Source organism: Panulirus ornatus, chromosome 57 (assembly GCF_036320965.1).
Source record: "Panulirus ornatus isolate Po-2019 chromosome 57, ASM3632096v1, whole genome shotgun sequence".
Classification (NCBI taxonomy): domain Eukaryota; kingdom Metazoa; phylum Arthropoda; class Malacostraca; order Decapoda; family Palinuridae; genus Panulirus; species Panulirus ornatus.
In genome coordinates this window covers 28,473,077-28,488,253 of record NC_092280.1, presented here as the reverse complement: position 1 = coordinate 28,488,253, position 15,177 = coordinate 28,473,077, and the positions used below count along the sequence as shown (strand labels likewise).

The 15,177-nt window shown below is 36.9% G+C and overlaps 1 protein-coding gene across 2 annotated transcripts; it reads right to left on the bottom strand.

Moving 5' to 3' along the window:
• Positions 1 to 2,644: 2,644 nt before the first annotated feature.
• On the bottom strand, positions 2,645 to 7,659 carry LOC139766080 (tetraspanin-1-like). Of its 2 annotated transcripts, XR_011716782.1 has the most exons (7): positions 7,500 to 7,659; positions 6,959 to 7,150; positions 6,411 to 6,587; positions 5,704 to 5,811; positions 4,966 to 5,097; positions 3,980 to 4,183; positions 2,648 to 3,059 (listed from the first exon to the last, which is right to left on the bottom strand). XR_011716782.1 is itself a non-coding variant. In XM_071694227.1 (6 exons), the coding sequence occupies exons 1-6, from the start codon at positions 7,581 to 7,583 to the stop codon at positions 4,136 to 4,138; spliced, it is 741 nt and encodes a 246-aa protein (XP_071550328.1). In that variant the 5' UTR covers positions 7,584 to 7,659; the 3' UTR covers positions 2,645 to 4,135. The 2 variants fall into 2 exon arrangements, 1 of the variants encoding a protein (XP_071550328.1); XM_071694227.1 differs by having other exon boundaries at positions 2,645 to 4,183.
• Between the last annotated feature and the right edge of the window lie 7,518 nt (positions 7,660 to 15,177).

Sequence of the window (15,177 nt, the reverse complement as noted above, 5' to 3'; positions counted from 1 at the left end):
TTATACTTTTTATTTCTTTTCGTCCATCACTAAATTCTGGAATTCTCGGACACTGTGCTACAGATCTTCATTAAGAATGATTAGAATTATCAGTAATACCACTGACGGCCTTATTGACCCTGGCAGTTGATAAGCCTAAAGTCCAAACTACCAACCAACCAGTTGTACCAATTTTATTCATCCTCAGTCAAGAGATGACTGTTGATGGTAGAACACATCCTAGTATATTTCAAAGTGGCACGAATTGAACAGTCGGTACTCCTAGTTTACTTCTCTTCATAACTCTCCTGCATTCGACAGAAAGGAAGAAAAAATTGAGTTGTGTGTAAAATTAATGTTTTCTTTGAGGACCCTGAGGGTAATATAGACACCATTTCCTTATCGTCTATCTCGAGAGGCTGCATCTGTCAGAAACAGGTATCAACTTTACAGGATATATGTACATCTGATAAGTATAAATCCGAACACATATATACAGTCCTTTCTTTGTTTAAATACTTGACATCTATCATCCTGCAAGCAGGTGTATTCCCTGGAAAGATAAAAAGAAAAATACATTTCATTTCCCAGAGAGTGAAAGTGTAAGACAAGGTTTCTAGTGGACCTTGAGTAAACTGCTTTGTGCCACAATAACTGTACGAAATGAGACACAGGCGTTGTGCAGGCATCTTTATAATGCACTTAAAAAAGGCATACATTAAAGCTCGTGGAAGCAATCTTTATAGGATATTAATCATAACCTAGAAACAGGGGTACCGCAAGATTGAACGAAGATGTCAGGGTGATTGAGAAAAAGGTAATAATATAGAGATTATATACTCCAGGAAGATTAGGACATATTACAATTTCTGAGGACTTTAATCATGCTTAAACAGTCTTAAATGTCCATGAATAAAAGAGAACAAAGATATTCTAAAAAGATCAATGTATTAACAAATAATGTAATAACAATGGAATAACAAAGTAGGTAGAGACGAGTCAAGCAATTGAAGTACATTCTTGAAAAATTAGTATTTGTTTTATAAGCTGGGAAAACCTCCCTCTCCTTCTCTCTCATTCCTTTACCTTCTCATATATTCCCCATCCTCCTGTTCTCACTGCCAATTACCAATGTACAATTTCTTGGCTGGAGATGTTTACGACTGAATGAGTCATGACAAATCATGACTGTTATCATACACGTTGCTTCTCTCATCAGTCTGGGGTCTCCAAACCTGTGACAGACACTCGATGCTAACCTTTCAATGAGAAAGCCTTATGCTTTTATCCACTGTGAAAGACGCTCACACCATAAGAGCAACACCTGTGGTTGGTGTGGTCTAAAATGTCACTTGCTCATATGATAAGTGGGTTGTGTTTATTCCACTGTGAGTGAAAAGAGTCATCATTTCTTTGCCTGTTCTTGTGTGCCAGCATTTGACGCCCGAAGAACATGTGACAACATTTGACGCATTAAAACCATTTGTGCCAACACTTGACGCATTTGATGCGTGACAGAGGAAGATTAAGACACCCGTAAGGCCATAGTCCCTTAAGGAAGGCATGCGAAAGAGAGAGAGAGAGGCAAGACAATCTATGGCAATATGGTTGTGTTGTTATGAAAGGTAAGGACATTAGTCGATGATGGCGCTCTGCGTGTGGCTTGCCTAACTCTTGCCCCGTGGGAGTTAACAGGTGGATCACTAAAGTGAGGTTACGCCATCAGCCATCTGGTGAAAGCCGACCATACTGTCTCTGTACCCCACTCCAATGGCCTCCCATGCCGCCTCCCGCCCACCCATCTCCGCCCGTTTACATGGCCTCCCACACACATCCACCCCCATGGCCAACCCACCCCTCACCGTCTACCTTCAAAACTGTTGACCTGTCCCCGCTCACTCCCGTGGCCCCCATTTCTATTCAAGAATATAAATCACCATTCCCAGTTTATAAAGTATAAAAATAAGACCATTCTCAATTTATAAAGTATAAAAATAAGACCATTCCCAATTTATAAAGTATAAAAATAAGACCATTCCCAATTTATAAAGTATAAAAATAAGACCATTCCCAATCTATAAAGTATAAAAACAAGACCATTCCCAATTTATAAAGTATAAAAATAAGACCATCCCAATTCATAAAGTATAAAAATAAGAAAGTCAAATTCCGCGACTAATCCCCAGTACAATAGTCTTTAGCAAAAGTATCTAAATCACAATATTTTTCCTCATTTTTTGCCTTATTTCATTTAGTTCCATACCGTCCACATACAAAGGTATCCTTTTCTTTCATTTACTGATTTCATTGAAGGAAAACACCCTAGTTTTAGGAAATCTGGCCCAGTGTGGTATCTTGTCCACTTCCAAAAACAATGGATAGGTTTACCTACCGCACATACGGGCAACTGAAGCCACAAGTAGCATGGCCTTAGAATTATCTAAGTACCTGAAGAAGTCGTCGAAGAATCTCGATTTGTGGTTATGACTGACGCTGACGGCCATGATGACATCTGGCAGTTCCATAGACCTGAAGCCTAAACGATTTAACCAACTAATTACCAAATTCTGGTCAAAGAATATTGTGTACTTAATAAGGGCCACTAGTACAACCCTGATGCATACATAATTCCTCTGGACCAACATTTTGATCAATACAAAGAGACAAAATTTATCAAATCAAGAATGGGTGTTAAAGATAATTTGCTACGGACAAATATACAGCTTTCTTGTCTGTATTGCATACAACAGTACTGGAGAAGTAAGTTCTTACACATCAAATAATTACATTAATTCTAATTAATTGTATATCATAAGGCACAAATGGTATATAATTACAGAAGAATCACAAGTATGTGAAAAAATATTACACTACACTACATGGATGCAATACAGATATCACTATTCTTAAACATTATCATTATTAAATACTGCAAAACTACAGTTGTATCTGATGGTACTTGAACTTGATCAAGAATAGTATATCTGATTATATCAACAAGGTTCAAACTTACACTTACAAGCCTCTAAAGTGCGCCGACTTCCACTAAGCTCTAGCATGCACAGTACAATATCTGAAAACTAGAGAGTAAAACGTTCTAATATAACATCTTAAAAGTAACGAACTATCTATTTCGATAACCTCCCATCTTATAACTTTACTATAACAAGGAACAATTTCATGGCTTAGAATTAAATAACTTGATTATCTAACAGCTTGAGTAACATAAAGAAACAATTCAATGTATTAGCTCAGAAAACTAACAAACACCTAAAGAGAAAATAAATTAACAGCTTAAGAAAAACAACCTTTTCAATCAATATTTTAGATAAAATTGGCAGAGATTAAAATTCACTGCAGTTATTCATCTCTGCAAATTTTTTTTCCTCGGAAAATAAATCTTGATACTGTAATGCATTGTTTAAGCTCCTGGTTATTCTTGATACTGATAATTAAGCTTACTATTGAGGAAATCACAAATGATACTAATTAAAAGCGACTCTCATCAAACTTGACAGAACTTTTAATTGTGCACAAGATTATATAATTCTAAGACCCCCTTTTTTTTTTTTTCTAGGGGCTCCTGCAACTCCAAGCCTGCTTGCTGCAGTCAGTAGCAGAGACTGTCTATGACGATAATGCATATCAATTATACAATTATGTCACTATAGAGCGAGTTTTTCTCGTCTAATCCACTCTTTGAGTTATTGAGCTGCAATTTATAAAATGTTGCAAATGCCAAATCAAAACTTAAAACTATCTTTGAATATAGCTGTGGATAAAACTCATGGGTAAGCGCAATACTCTGAAGAAGGGCTTACCAATGACAGCAGATAAAAGCAACACCATAAATGCAGTTGGAAAAAAGAAAAAAGTTGCCCGAAACTCTCGCTTCACAAGTCCACCCACAACTGACATTTTTTTGCGCCTCTGTAGTTAAAAAAAAAATGTAAACTGGCATTTTGCCTTAGTATTTCCTGCCCTCTCTCTCGGTACTAACCTATGTGTTTTTGATCATTGCTTCCACCAAACACAGCTTCGTTGAAACAATATTCCCACAGAAAAAGGACCAGACGTTCCTAGTCAAGTTAAATAAGCTAACTTTGATAAAGTTTATACAGCTGTGCTTCAAGCTTCTATTTCCACGTCTAAATGTCTAAATGATGGTCTTGAAAAGATAGATGGCCAAGATGAATGCAAGTGCCTGTAAAATAAAGGCTATATCAGATTGTCTAATGACAGACCACTGTAAAAGTGTTGCGTTCAGCTACAACGACTTGAGGTCTAAGCTAAAATGATATATACTTAATCTAATATCTACTAAATAGTAAAAACACCAACAGATTTATACATCGCTAAATGGATTCAAGAGAACAAAACCGCTATAGTTAAAATATGGAGCATAAAAGTAGACTGAAGATTAAACGCCAAAAGAGATGTGCATATGGACTGATTTATACAGGAACTGGACGGTGTTCTTGAAGGCACAAAAGTGTTCGTATGAGGATACAGCTGCATCTTATGAGGAAGAATAGTGATCCTACGTTGGGACCAATGTACAAAATTTGGTATAGTCTATGTGTTAATCTAAAAAGTTTTTATAGCTCTTGAAATTGACAGAGAAAGTGGGAATCAGCTAACAAGGCAAATGTTAAAGCACGCAAAATTTTTTAACTTAAAAACTGGTGATCGTGGAACATAGTTTAAAACATATTGTACACGCGGCTTGGAATGAGCAAAACAAATATACAGGTATTCAACAATTATCACAAAGACAGAAGAGCATACATTAAAACATGTTACCTAACATTATATGCCTCCTTTCGATGGAACAGAAAGCCGAAACTTAAAATACCACTAACTCACCCCCCCCCCATATATATGTATATATATATATATATATATATACCTAGCACAGTCTTAGATTGGTTTATATCAATTCTATAACGTTACTATGTATTCTCTTCATTCTGGTAGGCCACTCACCATGATAATTGCTGCAGCGACGCTAACACAAATAGTGATCAGAGAATTATCCTTGACGATTATCTTAGCCTTGTCGAAACAACCTTCTTTGTAGGAATTATCTTCCTTGGGATTGGATTCACAGTCCATAAGCTGTAAAAAAAAAAAAAGAGAGAGATTAAGAATCAAAACAATTCATTTGTCCATTAATGACTGGTTGGTTGCATATTTGACCTTTACACCTATCAACTTAACAATGTCAGCTTCATGTTCAATCCACCAACCGAAAGATCTTTAACATCTCTAACTTCAAATGATAATTTTGCAGTGCGAGACTGTATGGTTCTAGAATTATTTTGAACACTTTTTTTTTTTGTTTAAGAATTTTTACAACTGGTGGTTATGAATCAATTTTGACAGCTTTAACAGCAACTAACTTAATCATTAAAAGGCTGTATCATTCATATTTTTTTCCCTCAAGTTTTGTCAGTCTACTTAACTTTTGTAAAATTTCACAAAATTATAGCCAATGATGACAGCAATCATTGTACATAAGACTATTATCATTTACATTAATTTTCCTAAATTATAATCACTTTCCTAGTGTATACCAATAAACAGTGTAAGTTATAGTGAATCAATACTAATAAAAATCAAACATGATAAAATACTCGTAGGCAGTTCTTTCTACTATACCAACTCTTCAGTTAATCATCATCTTTACCCAATCTTAAGAATATATGAAAAACAGACACTAACCTTTTCATCGTCTAACTTGCAGCACGACTTTGGAATCTTTCCACTTGCATTTAATCCCTTGTTAAATTCCCTCCACTGTGATTGTTCACTGATGGCACAACATTTCAGCTGGAAAAGAAATTATTTATGTTCAAATTCACACGTAGAATCACTCATTCGTTTATAATGCAGTCTTTACGTCCATAGCAGCGCAGAAAATGCGATATTTTCCCCCCCATATACAAAGTTTTGGGTGGTCAAAGAAGTATATGACAAGAGCTTAGAAACAAAGTATTTCAGAAAAAAAAAAGAAGAAAACATCCAAGTGAAGTTTGTGGACCATTAAGGGAGACAATGCCAGTTGACTGTGACCAAAGTAAATGTATGTTGTTGCATTTAATTGTAATCCAAAGCGAAAGATGTTTATGACATCCCAATTAATACTCCATAACATAATAAGTTGAGATAAACGTTAATATAACTATAGCGGGGATCATTGTTATTCCGAAGTCATACATCTGTAAAAAAGATTATAATTCCGAAGCATCACTACGAGAAAAAAAAAAAGAAATACATATATAAATAGCAGGAAATGCTTACAAGTTGGGGAAACATACCCTTCCAGATTTGGCAAGTTTCTTTACATTTAGATTATACACCAGTTTTTTAATTTTTTTTTCCCGAAATGATAGTTCGGAAGATCTTACGTAGTTATCCCTACAACTTACCGCCTGCTGAGTATCGTCCCAAGCTTTGGTGATTGGCGTGTTACTACCACTTTCGTATAATACCATGGTGTCCTTCATTGCTTTCCTCACAAGGTTTACAGCTTCTCTCCTAAAGATGTGGCCCAGGATGGCACCAGCCACCAGGATAATGAGGAGAAGAATGATGATGATGGCGTACTGGAAAAAAGAGTTTATACTCATTGTAACTGAGACGAATCTAATAGATCCAGTGGTTATAAATGTTGCCACCACTGCTTAAATTGAAAACGATTATCACTGTTGTCATCATACATTCAATTATCAGTACAACTCCTTCAACTCCTCCATACACTAGGTCAACCTTTGAATGCTTTAATTACATTACTTTGTTCATATCCCGATCAGCTGAGGACACTAAGAGCAAACAACTGTTGAAATATATCTAATTTCTTATAAATGTAGCACGTAAAAATTAAAACTAGACCTGTCAATGGGAGGTAAATGTGCTTGTCTTACATTGGACTGTTAAAACATTAGAAACCAAAAATGAACTGACTAGGCGCTCTTACCATGAGTAGCATCCACTTGACCTCTCTCAGTGCACCGTAACACCCGAGAAAAGAAAGGAAGAAGATGAAGAATCCAGTGATAATGAGTAGATACCCCGTCGTCACGTACATAGTGCTTCCTATGAGCTGCTCCAGAAATGGCCGATTCACGGCTGTCCACACTCCAAGCACAATTAATGCCATGCTCCCCAACTGTCAGAGTTTTGAAAATACCATGTTACCATTAACAGTGACAAGGATGAGAACATTGAAAAAAAAAAAAGCATTATTCACTTGTTTATCTGCGGGGCTGGAGATACATTTGATATCAAAGAACATGGTCACAATCTGTATTGGTTTTAACTTCAGTGCTATTCAGGGATTATGTAATATATGATAAATTAGTACATGTAATATGTTCAGCGGGTATGATAAGATCACCGCTAAATGTTTGAACTATATTCTAAACATTGGTGATCAAAGGACTACGTTCAATTAAGGTCTAAGGTCTAGTGATGTGAATTTTGGACTTACATTTCGGTTGCTTCAGAAATCCACATACCCAGATAATGAAGTTGACGCCGAACATGAAATAACGGAGGAACTTGCCCCACCTATTATACACAGGATATACAGGATATGCCATGACAAATGCCTCTTGTAGCTGCCTACGTTACAACCTGTAGGAAATGGCAAATTAAACAAGGAACATTTACCAGGTTGTCAAAACGAGTATCTTTTTTTTTTTTGTCACCTTGTATTATTAAAAAATCATCCATAACAGAATTAAAAGTTGTAAAACTTCCAACCACAATATAGAAAATTAAATGTTTCAGTATTTAGTCATCTTCCAATATGAAATCAAATAATAGCTGTTAATTTCACTATATTCTTAGCTATGTACGCATTTCAATATGTGTATTGGGAAATGGTGCATTTGTCGAAAGATTGTCTGAAAAATGAAAAAGAAAAAAAAGAGAACATCGAAAATTTATGTAATGTTCATCCAGGTCAGTAGAATACCTTTTATTTTGCATTCATATATGCCAGTCACTTCATTGACGCGAGTAACATATGAACTTGTTTTAATATCTTTTAGGCCAAGAAACAAATAAGATTTTTCTCAAACTCATCTGAATACATAGCACCTAATCTTTTATCTCAATACGTAAAATTCTACAAAAGTTATATCATGAGATTCTTGCGTTATGTATTAGTCTTGCCAACTTATAATTTAGTTATGTATTTGTTTACTGAATACTTTTCTGGAATCACACAAGATGCTTAAATACTTCAAGGTCCTTTAAAACTCCCTTGAATCACACGGGAGCGCCTTATCCCGCGTTAGCGAGGTAGCGTTAAGAACAGGGGAGCGAGCCTTAGAGGGGTATATCCTCACTTGGCCCACCTCTCCGTTCATTCTTTTGGAAAATTATAAACGGGAGGAGAGGATTTCCAGCCCCCACGCTCCCTCCCCTTTTAGCCGCCTTCTACGACACGCAGGGAATACGTGGGAAGTATTCTTTCTCCCCTATCCCCATGGATGATATATATATATATATATATATATATATATATATATATATATATATATATATATATATATATATGTGTGTGTGTGTGTGTGTGTGTGTGTGTGTGTGTGTGTGAAAACAAAAGCTATCAACTACAGATGTTAAAGGAGTAACATGAATGACAACATTCGGTGTCCTGGCTGTTATCAACCATGACAACCGCCCAAACACCTCACATGCCGCCCCCGTAGCCAAGACGCCACCACCACCACCACCACGCCTTGTACACACCACACACCAGCGGGGGAGCAACAAGCCCTCGCCCAGGACGCGACGATTGCGTGCAACAGCTCTTTACATCCCGAGTGGTGGAGTGAAAGAAAATACAGAGGCTTCTTTACCTCTTTATTCATTGGTGCAATTGTTTTTAGTGTTGCTTAAATCAGTTAATGGAATGTACGACACTAAGCGTAGTTAGCGTTACATGCAATATCTCATATATATATATATATATATATATATATATATATATATATATATATATATATAAAATTCATTTTATTTATTTTGCTTTGTCGCTATCTCCCGCGTTTGCGAGGTAGCGCAAGGAAACAGACGAAAGAAATGGCCCAACTCACCCCCATACACATGTATATACATACACGTCCCCACACGCAAATATACATACCCATACATCTCAATGTACACATATATATATACACACACAGACATATACATATATACACATGCACACAATTCACAGTCTGCCTTTATTCATTCCCATCGCCACCTCACCACACATGGAATTACATCCCCCTCCCCCCTCATGTGTGCGAGGTAGCGCTAGGAAAAGACAACAAAGGCCCCATTCGTTCACACTGTCTCTAGCTGTCATGCAATAATGCCCGAAACCACAGCTCCCTTTCCACATCCAGGCCCCACAGAACTTTCCATGGTTTAACCCATATATATATATATATATATATATATATATTCGCGATTTCCCGCATTTGCGAGGTATCCTTAAGAACAGAGGACTGAGCCTTAGAGGGATTATCCTCACTTGGCCCCCTTCTTTTCTTATATAATGCATCAGAACTAAGGCTCAGCCTGCATACAGTGAACGTTTAGTACTTCAATAGTTTTAACCAGCCAATGGGTGCGAGATCGAGATATACTGAGAACTAAGAGCATAACCATATTTCTTTATTAATGGGATCGAAAGGACTATTCTAAGTCTCCAAGAAGTTCTTTGATTTCTTCCTATCAGTGAGTTTTAGGCTTCCACTGATTCATTTATTTCTAAAATGACCTTTGAGGAATACGTAAGTCACGACACTAAAGATGTTATTTCGATAAACATGTGACGTATTCTTTTTGCGAACCCCATCCTATTTACGTCTTATGCTTTCCTCTGCAGGAACAAACGTATTAATGTTAGCTTCATCTTTTATTTCTTATTACCGGTAGTCAGCACCTTCACTCGATACATAGTGAAAATGTATTCGACCTGACCCGTATGGGTGAGGTCATATGCATTCTCACTATACCAGAGCCTTTGACTGATCAGGTCAAAGCCAATGGTATGTACAGTGTAGAGATGGAATTGTAGTGTTAATGGTGTTTACCTCCGTGGTGACAATGATGGTGAATCATTGAGCGGAGGGAGACGTCATTTAATTAGAATATGTTTTCAAAATGAAAGGGTGGCCCCCTTCAATGAAACGATGAAGTGCTTACATCATAATTGTGCCCGCTTATAGTTTTCCTTCTTCGTTTTCATTTGCTCTGCATTATGCAAGGCGAACCCTGAAACCTTGCCATCTATACTCTTTATCTTCACTTATTTGTGTTTGAAAGTTCTTTGCGTATTTATCATTTGCCGAGCCCCTGACGGGCGAAGGACTAAGACAGTATTATTCACAGCGCCCAATAGAAATGTTATCCGCCGATCACTTAACACAAACATCATCTTAATGGGATACACTGATTCTTTGGAACTGCAGTACACAACACTTCGCAATACATGTGGATGCAAGTGCCTTATGGTATACACACACTTTTAGAGGCCTATACAAATTAAATTCTTCGATCGTTTGTTATCGCTGCCACGTAAAACTTCCCTAAGATGCTATTTACACCCCCTTTAAATGCACAATGAACTGGGCCGATTACACATAATAACTACATAAACTAGGCTTCTACTGCGCAACCTTGGACTGAAAAAGAACGAAGACTATGTGGGGGGAAAACACTTCACGACCTTAACTCGTGTTTTGAGCATACCATGTTTGTTGTTAGTTACAGCCTTCAAAAGGTTCAGGAAGTACAAAATGGCATCAGTAATCTGGCAAATTACAAGCAGACGTGACGACAAGCCGACATGAACAAGGCACGCAAACACGAACGCACTTGGTGTCAAGATCGAGTCGGCAAAAATTAATATTAAAGTTCTGCTCTCATTTTCTGTATCTCATTTATTCTATATAACTGTTTATCTCTCTCTTCCTCTGTGCACCATGAACTACTCACCCTCTCCTTAGTCTTTTACGTAGGTCGGTAGTATTCAGTCAATACTATTCGCCATTTCCCGCGTCAGCGAGGCAGCGTTAAGAATAGAGGACTGAGCCTTTGAGGGAATATCCTCACTTGGTCCCCCTCTCTGTTCCTTCTTTTGGAAAATTAAAACGGGAGGATTTCCAGCCCCCAGCTCCCTCCCTTTAGTCGCCTTCTATGACACGCAGGGAATACGTGGGACGTACTGTTTCTCCCATATATATATATAAAGAAATCAAAAACCGGCGCAAAAGACGTGCGAATACTGTAAATACAACTTCCCACCTCGAAGGGATTGAGATATTCGACTGAATGGTGATTCAACCCGTCAAATAAGTGATTCAAACCGATTTACACATTGAAAGTTTCAAAATCCTGAAAATGCGAATGTCGAAAACTCGCATGACCGCGTCATTAAAAGCCATACAAAGAGAACCTAAACAACACATCTCATTTATGGGCAATTTATGCATTTTATCGTTCGATTTACTATTTGTCTTTACCTGTTTGTGATGTCACCGAACTCGTGACATAAGATCAGGTAATCAAACTTACATCCTGAGAGATTTGTTAAAGACGTATGCTTCACAAACCAACTTGGTTCAAATTGAAATGCCATTACTAATAATTTTCGTTTGAAATAGCAGTTATACTTATTTCGCTGGTCAAATGTCATTTTTCTTTAATGACGACTAATGATTGCGAATAAAAAAGGCTGTAATTTCTAAGTCTTTGTTTATCATGATCAAATATTGATTCATCACTTATCAATCATTTCGAAGACAGCAAATGATAAATATACAGAACAATGCAACAGATGTAGAATCATGGCAAACTTTTTCTCAAAGTTCCGACACACCAAACTTTGGCTTTATATCCGACAAAACTTATTGTCCGCGTTTTATGTCTAATTTAAATCACACCAGATTCTTCTGCAAATCACCAATCGGCAAAATTCACACCCACAAAACATGTAGACCAATCACATATATCACGGTTACAAGGAGACTTAACTTTATACTTCAGATTATCCACAGAAGCAGCTGAGGTCAGCGGAGTTCCAACTTGCACCTCACACAAGAAACTACCTCTTGCGCGTCTGATTCACGGGAACAATATGCATGACGTGTGCGTGGTCAGGCACGAATCATGAAAATCGAAATACCTCACTCCTCCCCTTCAAGGGCAACTCACGCAAATTTAAGGACTGTTCGTCAGGTAATGAATATACGGGACTGGATGACTTGATTTACCGTCAGTACAAAGAAATATCATAAAAAGCTTTGATAACTTTTAGCGAAGCAACGGAATCATTTTGATCATAGATTCTAAAGGATGTTTCATTTATGGTTCGTATAATAGTACAACATTGCTCACTGATTTAGACAAGTCTATCAACGTCAGGCCAAATGACATTGGTAAATTACTCGTTTGATCAAGAATATGATTTACGGTGAAGTTACATTATATTAAATCTAATGAAAAACCGTGGAGCATCTTGCAGATAAATTATATATATAATTCATTGTTGGAAAGGATCACAATTTTGCGCGTGATCAAGATATTCCTGAGTCCACGGGGAAAATGAAACACGAAAAGTTCCTAAGTGCACTTTCGTGTAATAATCACATCATCAGGGGAGACGAGACACAATAGAAATATAACAGTCAGTTGATATACATCGAAGAGTTTTGGACAATCACATGTTTACCAAATGGCGTCCTAGCTTCGTCTCTTCGATGTATATCAACTGACTGTTATATTTCTCTCTTGTGTCTCGTCTCCCCTGATGATGTGATTATTACAAGAAAGTGCACTAGGGAACTTTTCGTGTTTCATTTTCCCTGTGGACTCATAGGAATATAATTTATCATATTTTATCGGTTTTCCGCGTCAGGAAACAGACGAATGGCCCATCCACTCTTACACACACACACACACACATCCATTCCTGTCGCTACCCCGCCACACAGGAAATAGCGACGCATTAGATAGTAAGCGCTAAGAACAAACGAATACAGTAAAAATTTTTTAGAATTGCCAGGCCTAATGACCTTCCTCTTCGGTAGTTTGTCGTTAAACCTAAACCATCCGTCCCCAATAACAAACATAAATTTTACTTAAAACAAGTAAAACAATATCTTATTTCTAATTACAACTGTTATAGATTACCAAGATCAGTCACAAAAGGTACAGTCATAGGTCACAAGTCACCTGCCTGTCTCTGCCAGACCCTACTTGGTGTCCCCAAAATGCAGTTCATCTGCCCATCTTACCTGTTCCTTAACTCTGCTGGTGGCATTACAAGGAAACAAACCACATGAAACATTAAGAAAATACAGGCTGAATGTTAGGGGATCAAGCATTCAACCTTAAACATCAAACCAGGTGCCGTGAAGAAAGAAACATGTCTTTAGAGTAGCCCATACAAAAACTCATAAGGGGACAGAAATGTAGCAAATAATCAGCAGTTATACAGTGCTATTCTACAACATATACGGTAAGCACCCAATTTACTTCTTTTGAATCACTCAACATTTCTATCTTTCTAACTTACACCTGTTTGATTTCAAAGCCTTTGTAGGAAGCTTATAAAATTTAGAAATCTAGATAATCCAGAGCCCCATTTACTCAGGATAAGTTACATTTTGAATGACCTCTGATTTCACCCTTGACTTTCATCTTTTCTCACTCTACTTTTGGTTTTGTCTCTCTTATTGGATATCATTACTGTATTCATGATAGGCAAGTTTCTCTGCCTTCAATAATACTGTCAAACTATTGCATGTATGTGAACATAAGATGAGGGAATTTTTTTTTACACCCAGGGATCCATCTTTATACCTTTTTTTTTTTTTTTTTTTGCAATATGTCTCATAAAAAGGGGTAGACTAAACTGGAGATGAAAGGATGGAGTGAAAAAGATCTTGAGTGATCAAGGCCTAAACATGCAAGAGGGTGAAAGACATACTTGGGACAGAGTGAATTGAAATTATGTGGTATACAGAGGTCAATGTACTGTCAATGTGGACTAATGCAAGGCATGTAAAGTGGAAGGAAAAAAACATGGAAAGGTCGGTGAGGCCAGGTTGTGGATAGGTGATGGTGGTTTTAGCACATTACACATAACAGTGTGAGAATGGATGCGATCGAATGTGTTTTTTCTTCATTTGTTCCTAGGGATATCTCTCTAACCAGGGAAACACCAAACAAGTATGAAAAAAATGGTCTCATGACATGAGAACAACATAAGGAAATACTGTGGAAAGATACATAAAATTTAAGGAAACTGTTGATGGAGGAAGAAGAGTGAAGAAATATAAAAGAACAGTTAATGGGGGCACTCATTTACCATGAATTTCTAAACTGGTAACAATGCAGATATATTAGATCTAAAAAATTGTTAACAATAATTTCCCTCGTATAATGAACGTTTAATTCCGCATATCACCATATTTAAAGGACTCTAAAAGGAAACTCATGAGAATGAATGCAAAACTTTATTTGCCCTTCACATCACATTTCTAGCAGTCAAGAAAATCATCTCCCCTTAAGAAAAAAAACAACTAAATTAAGGTGATAGAAAAGAGGCAACGATTTTCTTCTACAGCATCTTTTTCTTAGAGAATACAGAAAATACCTTCACCAGAAACATGAAATCAACTGTGCATATCAACAGGATGGACTCACAGGAAAATATATATATATATATATATATATATATATATATATATATATATATATATATATATATATATATATATACATATATATATATTTTCTTTTTTCATACATATTCGCCATTTCCCGCATCAGCAAGGTAGCATTAAGAACAGAGGACTGAGCCTTAGAGAAAATTCTCACTTGGCCCCTTCTCTGTTCCCTCTTTTGGAAAAGTAAAACCTGGTACACATAAGCTCTGCTTGCAAGTCATATTTCATGAGGCTGCATCATCATCAGTGGACATTAAAGAGTATGGCCATGTCAAGGACTTCTTACTTAAAAGCTCACCTTACCCTGCTTCCATCTGCAGCATAGCCTTGAAACTACAGGAGTCCCATAAAAAGGGTCCTAAAGTCACTTTATTCAAACTTCTGTGCTATTTCCTGAGATAGCAAGATAGTGGCAGGAACTGATAATCCAATCTCTAGCTGTCATGTATACTAATGT

Excerpts from the sequence above, each read along its gene's own strand:
- LOC139766080 (XM_071694227.1), bottom strand. The coding sequence starts at position 7,583 with ATGGCATATCCTGTATATCCTGTGTATAATAGGTGGGGCAAGTTCCTC. Across the intron at positions 7,151-7,499 it reads GCGTCAACTTCATTATCTGG|TTGGGGAGCATGGCATTAAT; the intron begins GTATGTGGATTT and ends AAACTCTGACAG. Across the intron at positions 6,588-6,958 it reads TCAAGTGGATGCTACTCATG|TACGCCATCATCATCATTCT; the intron begins GTAAGAGCGCCT and ends TCTTTTTTCCAG.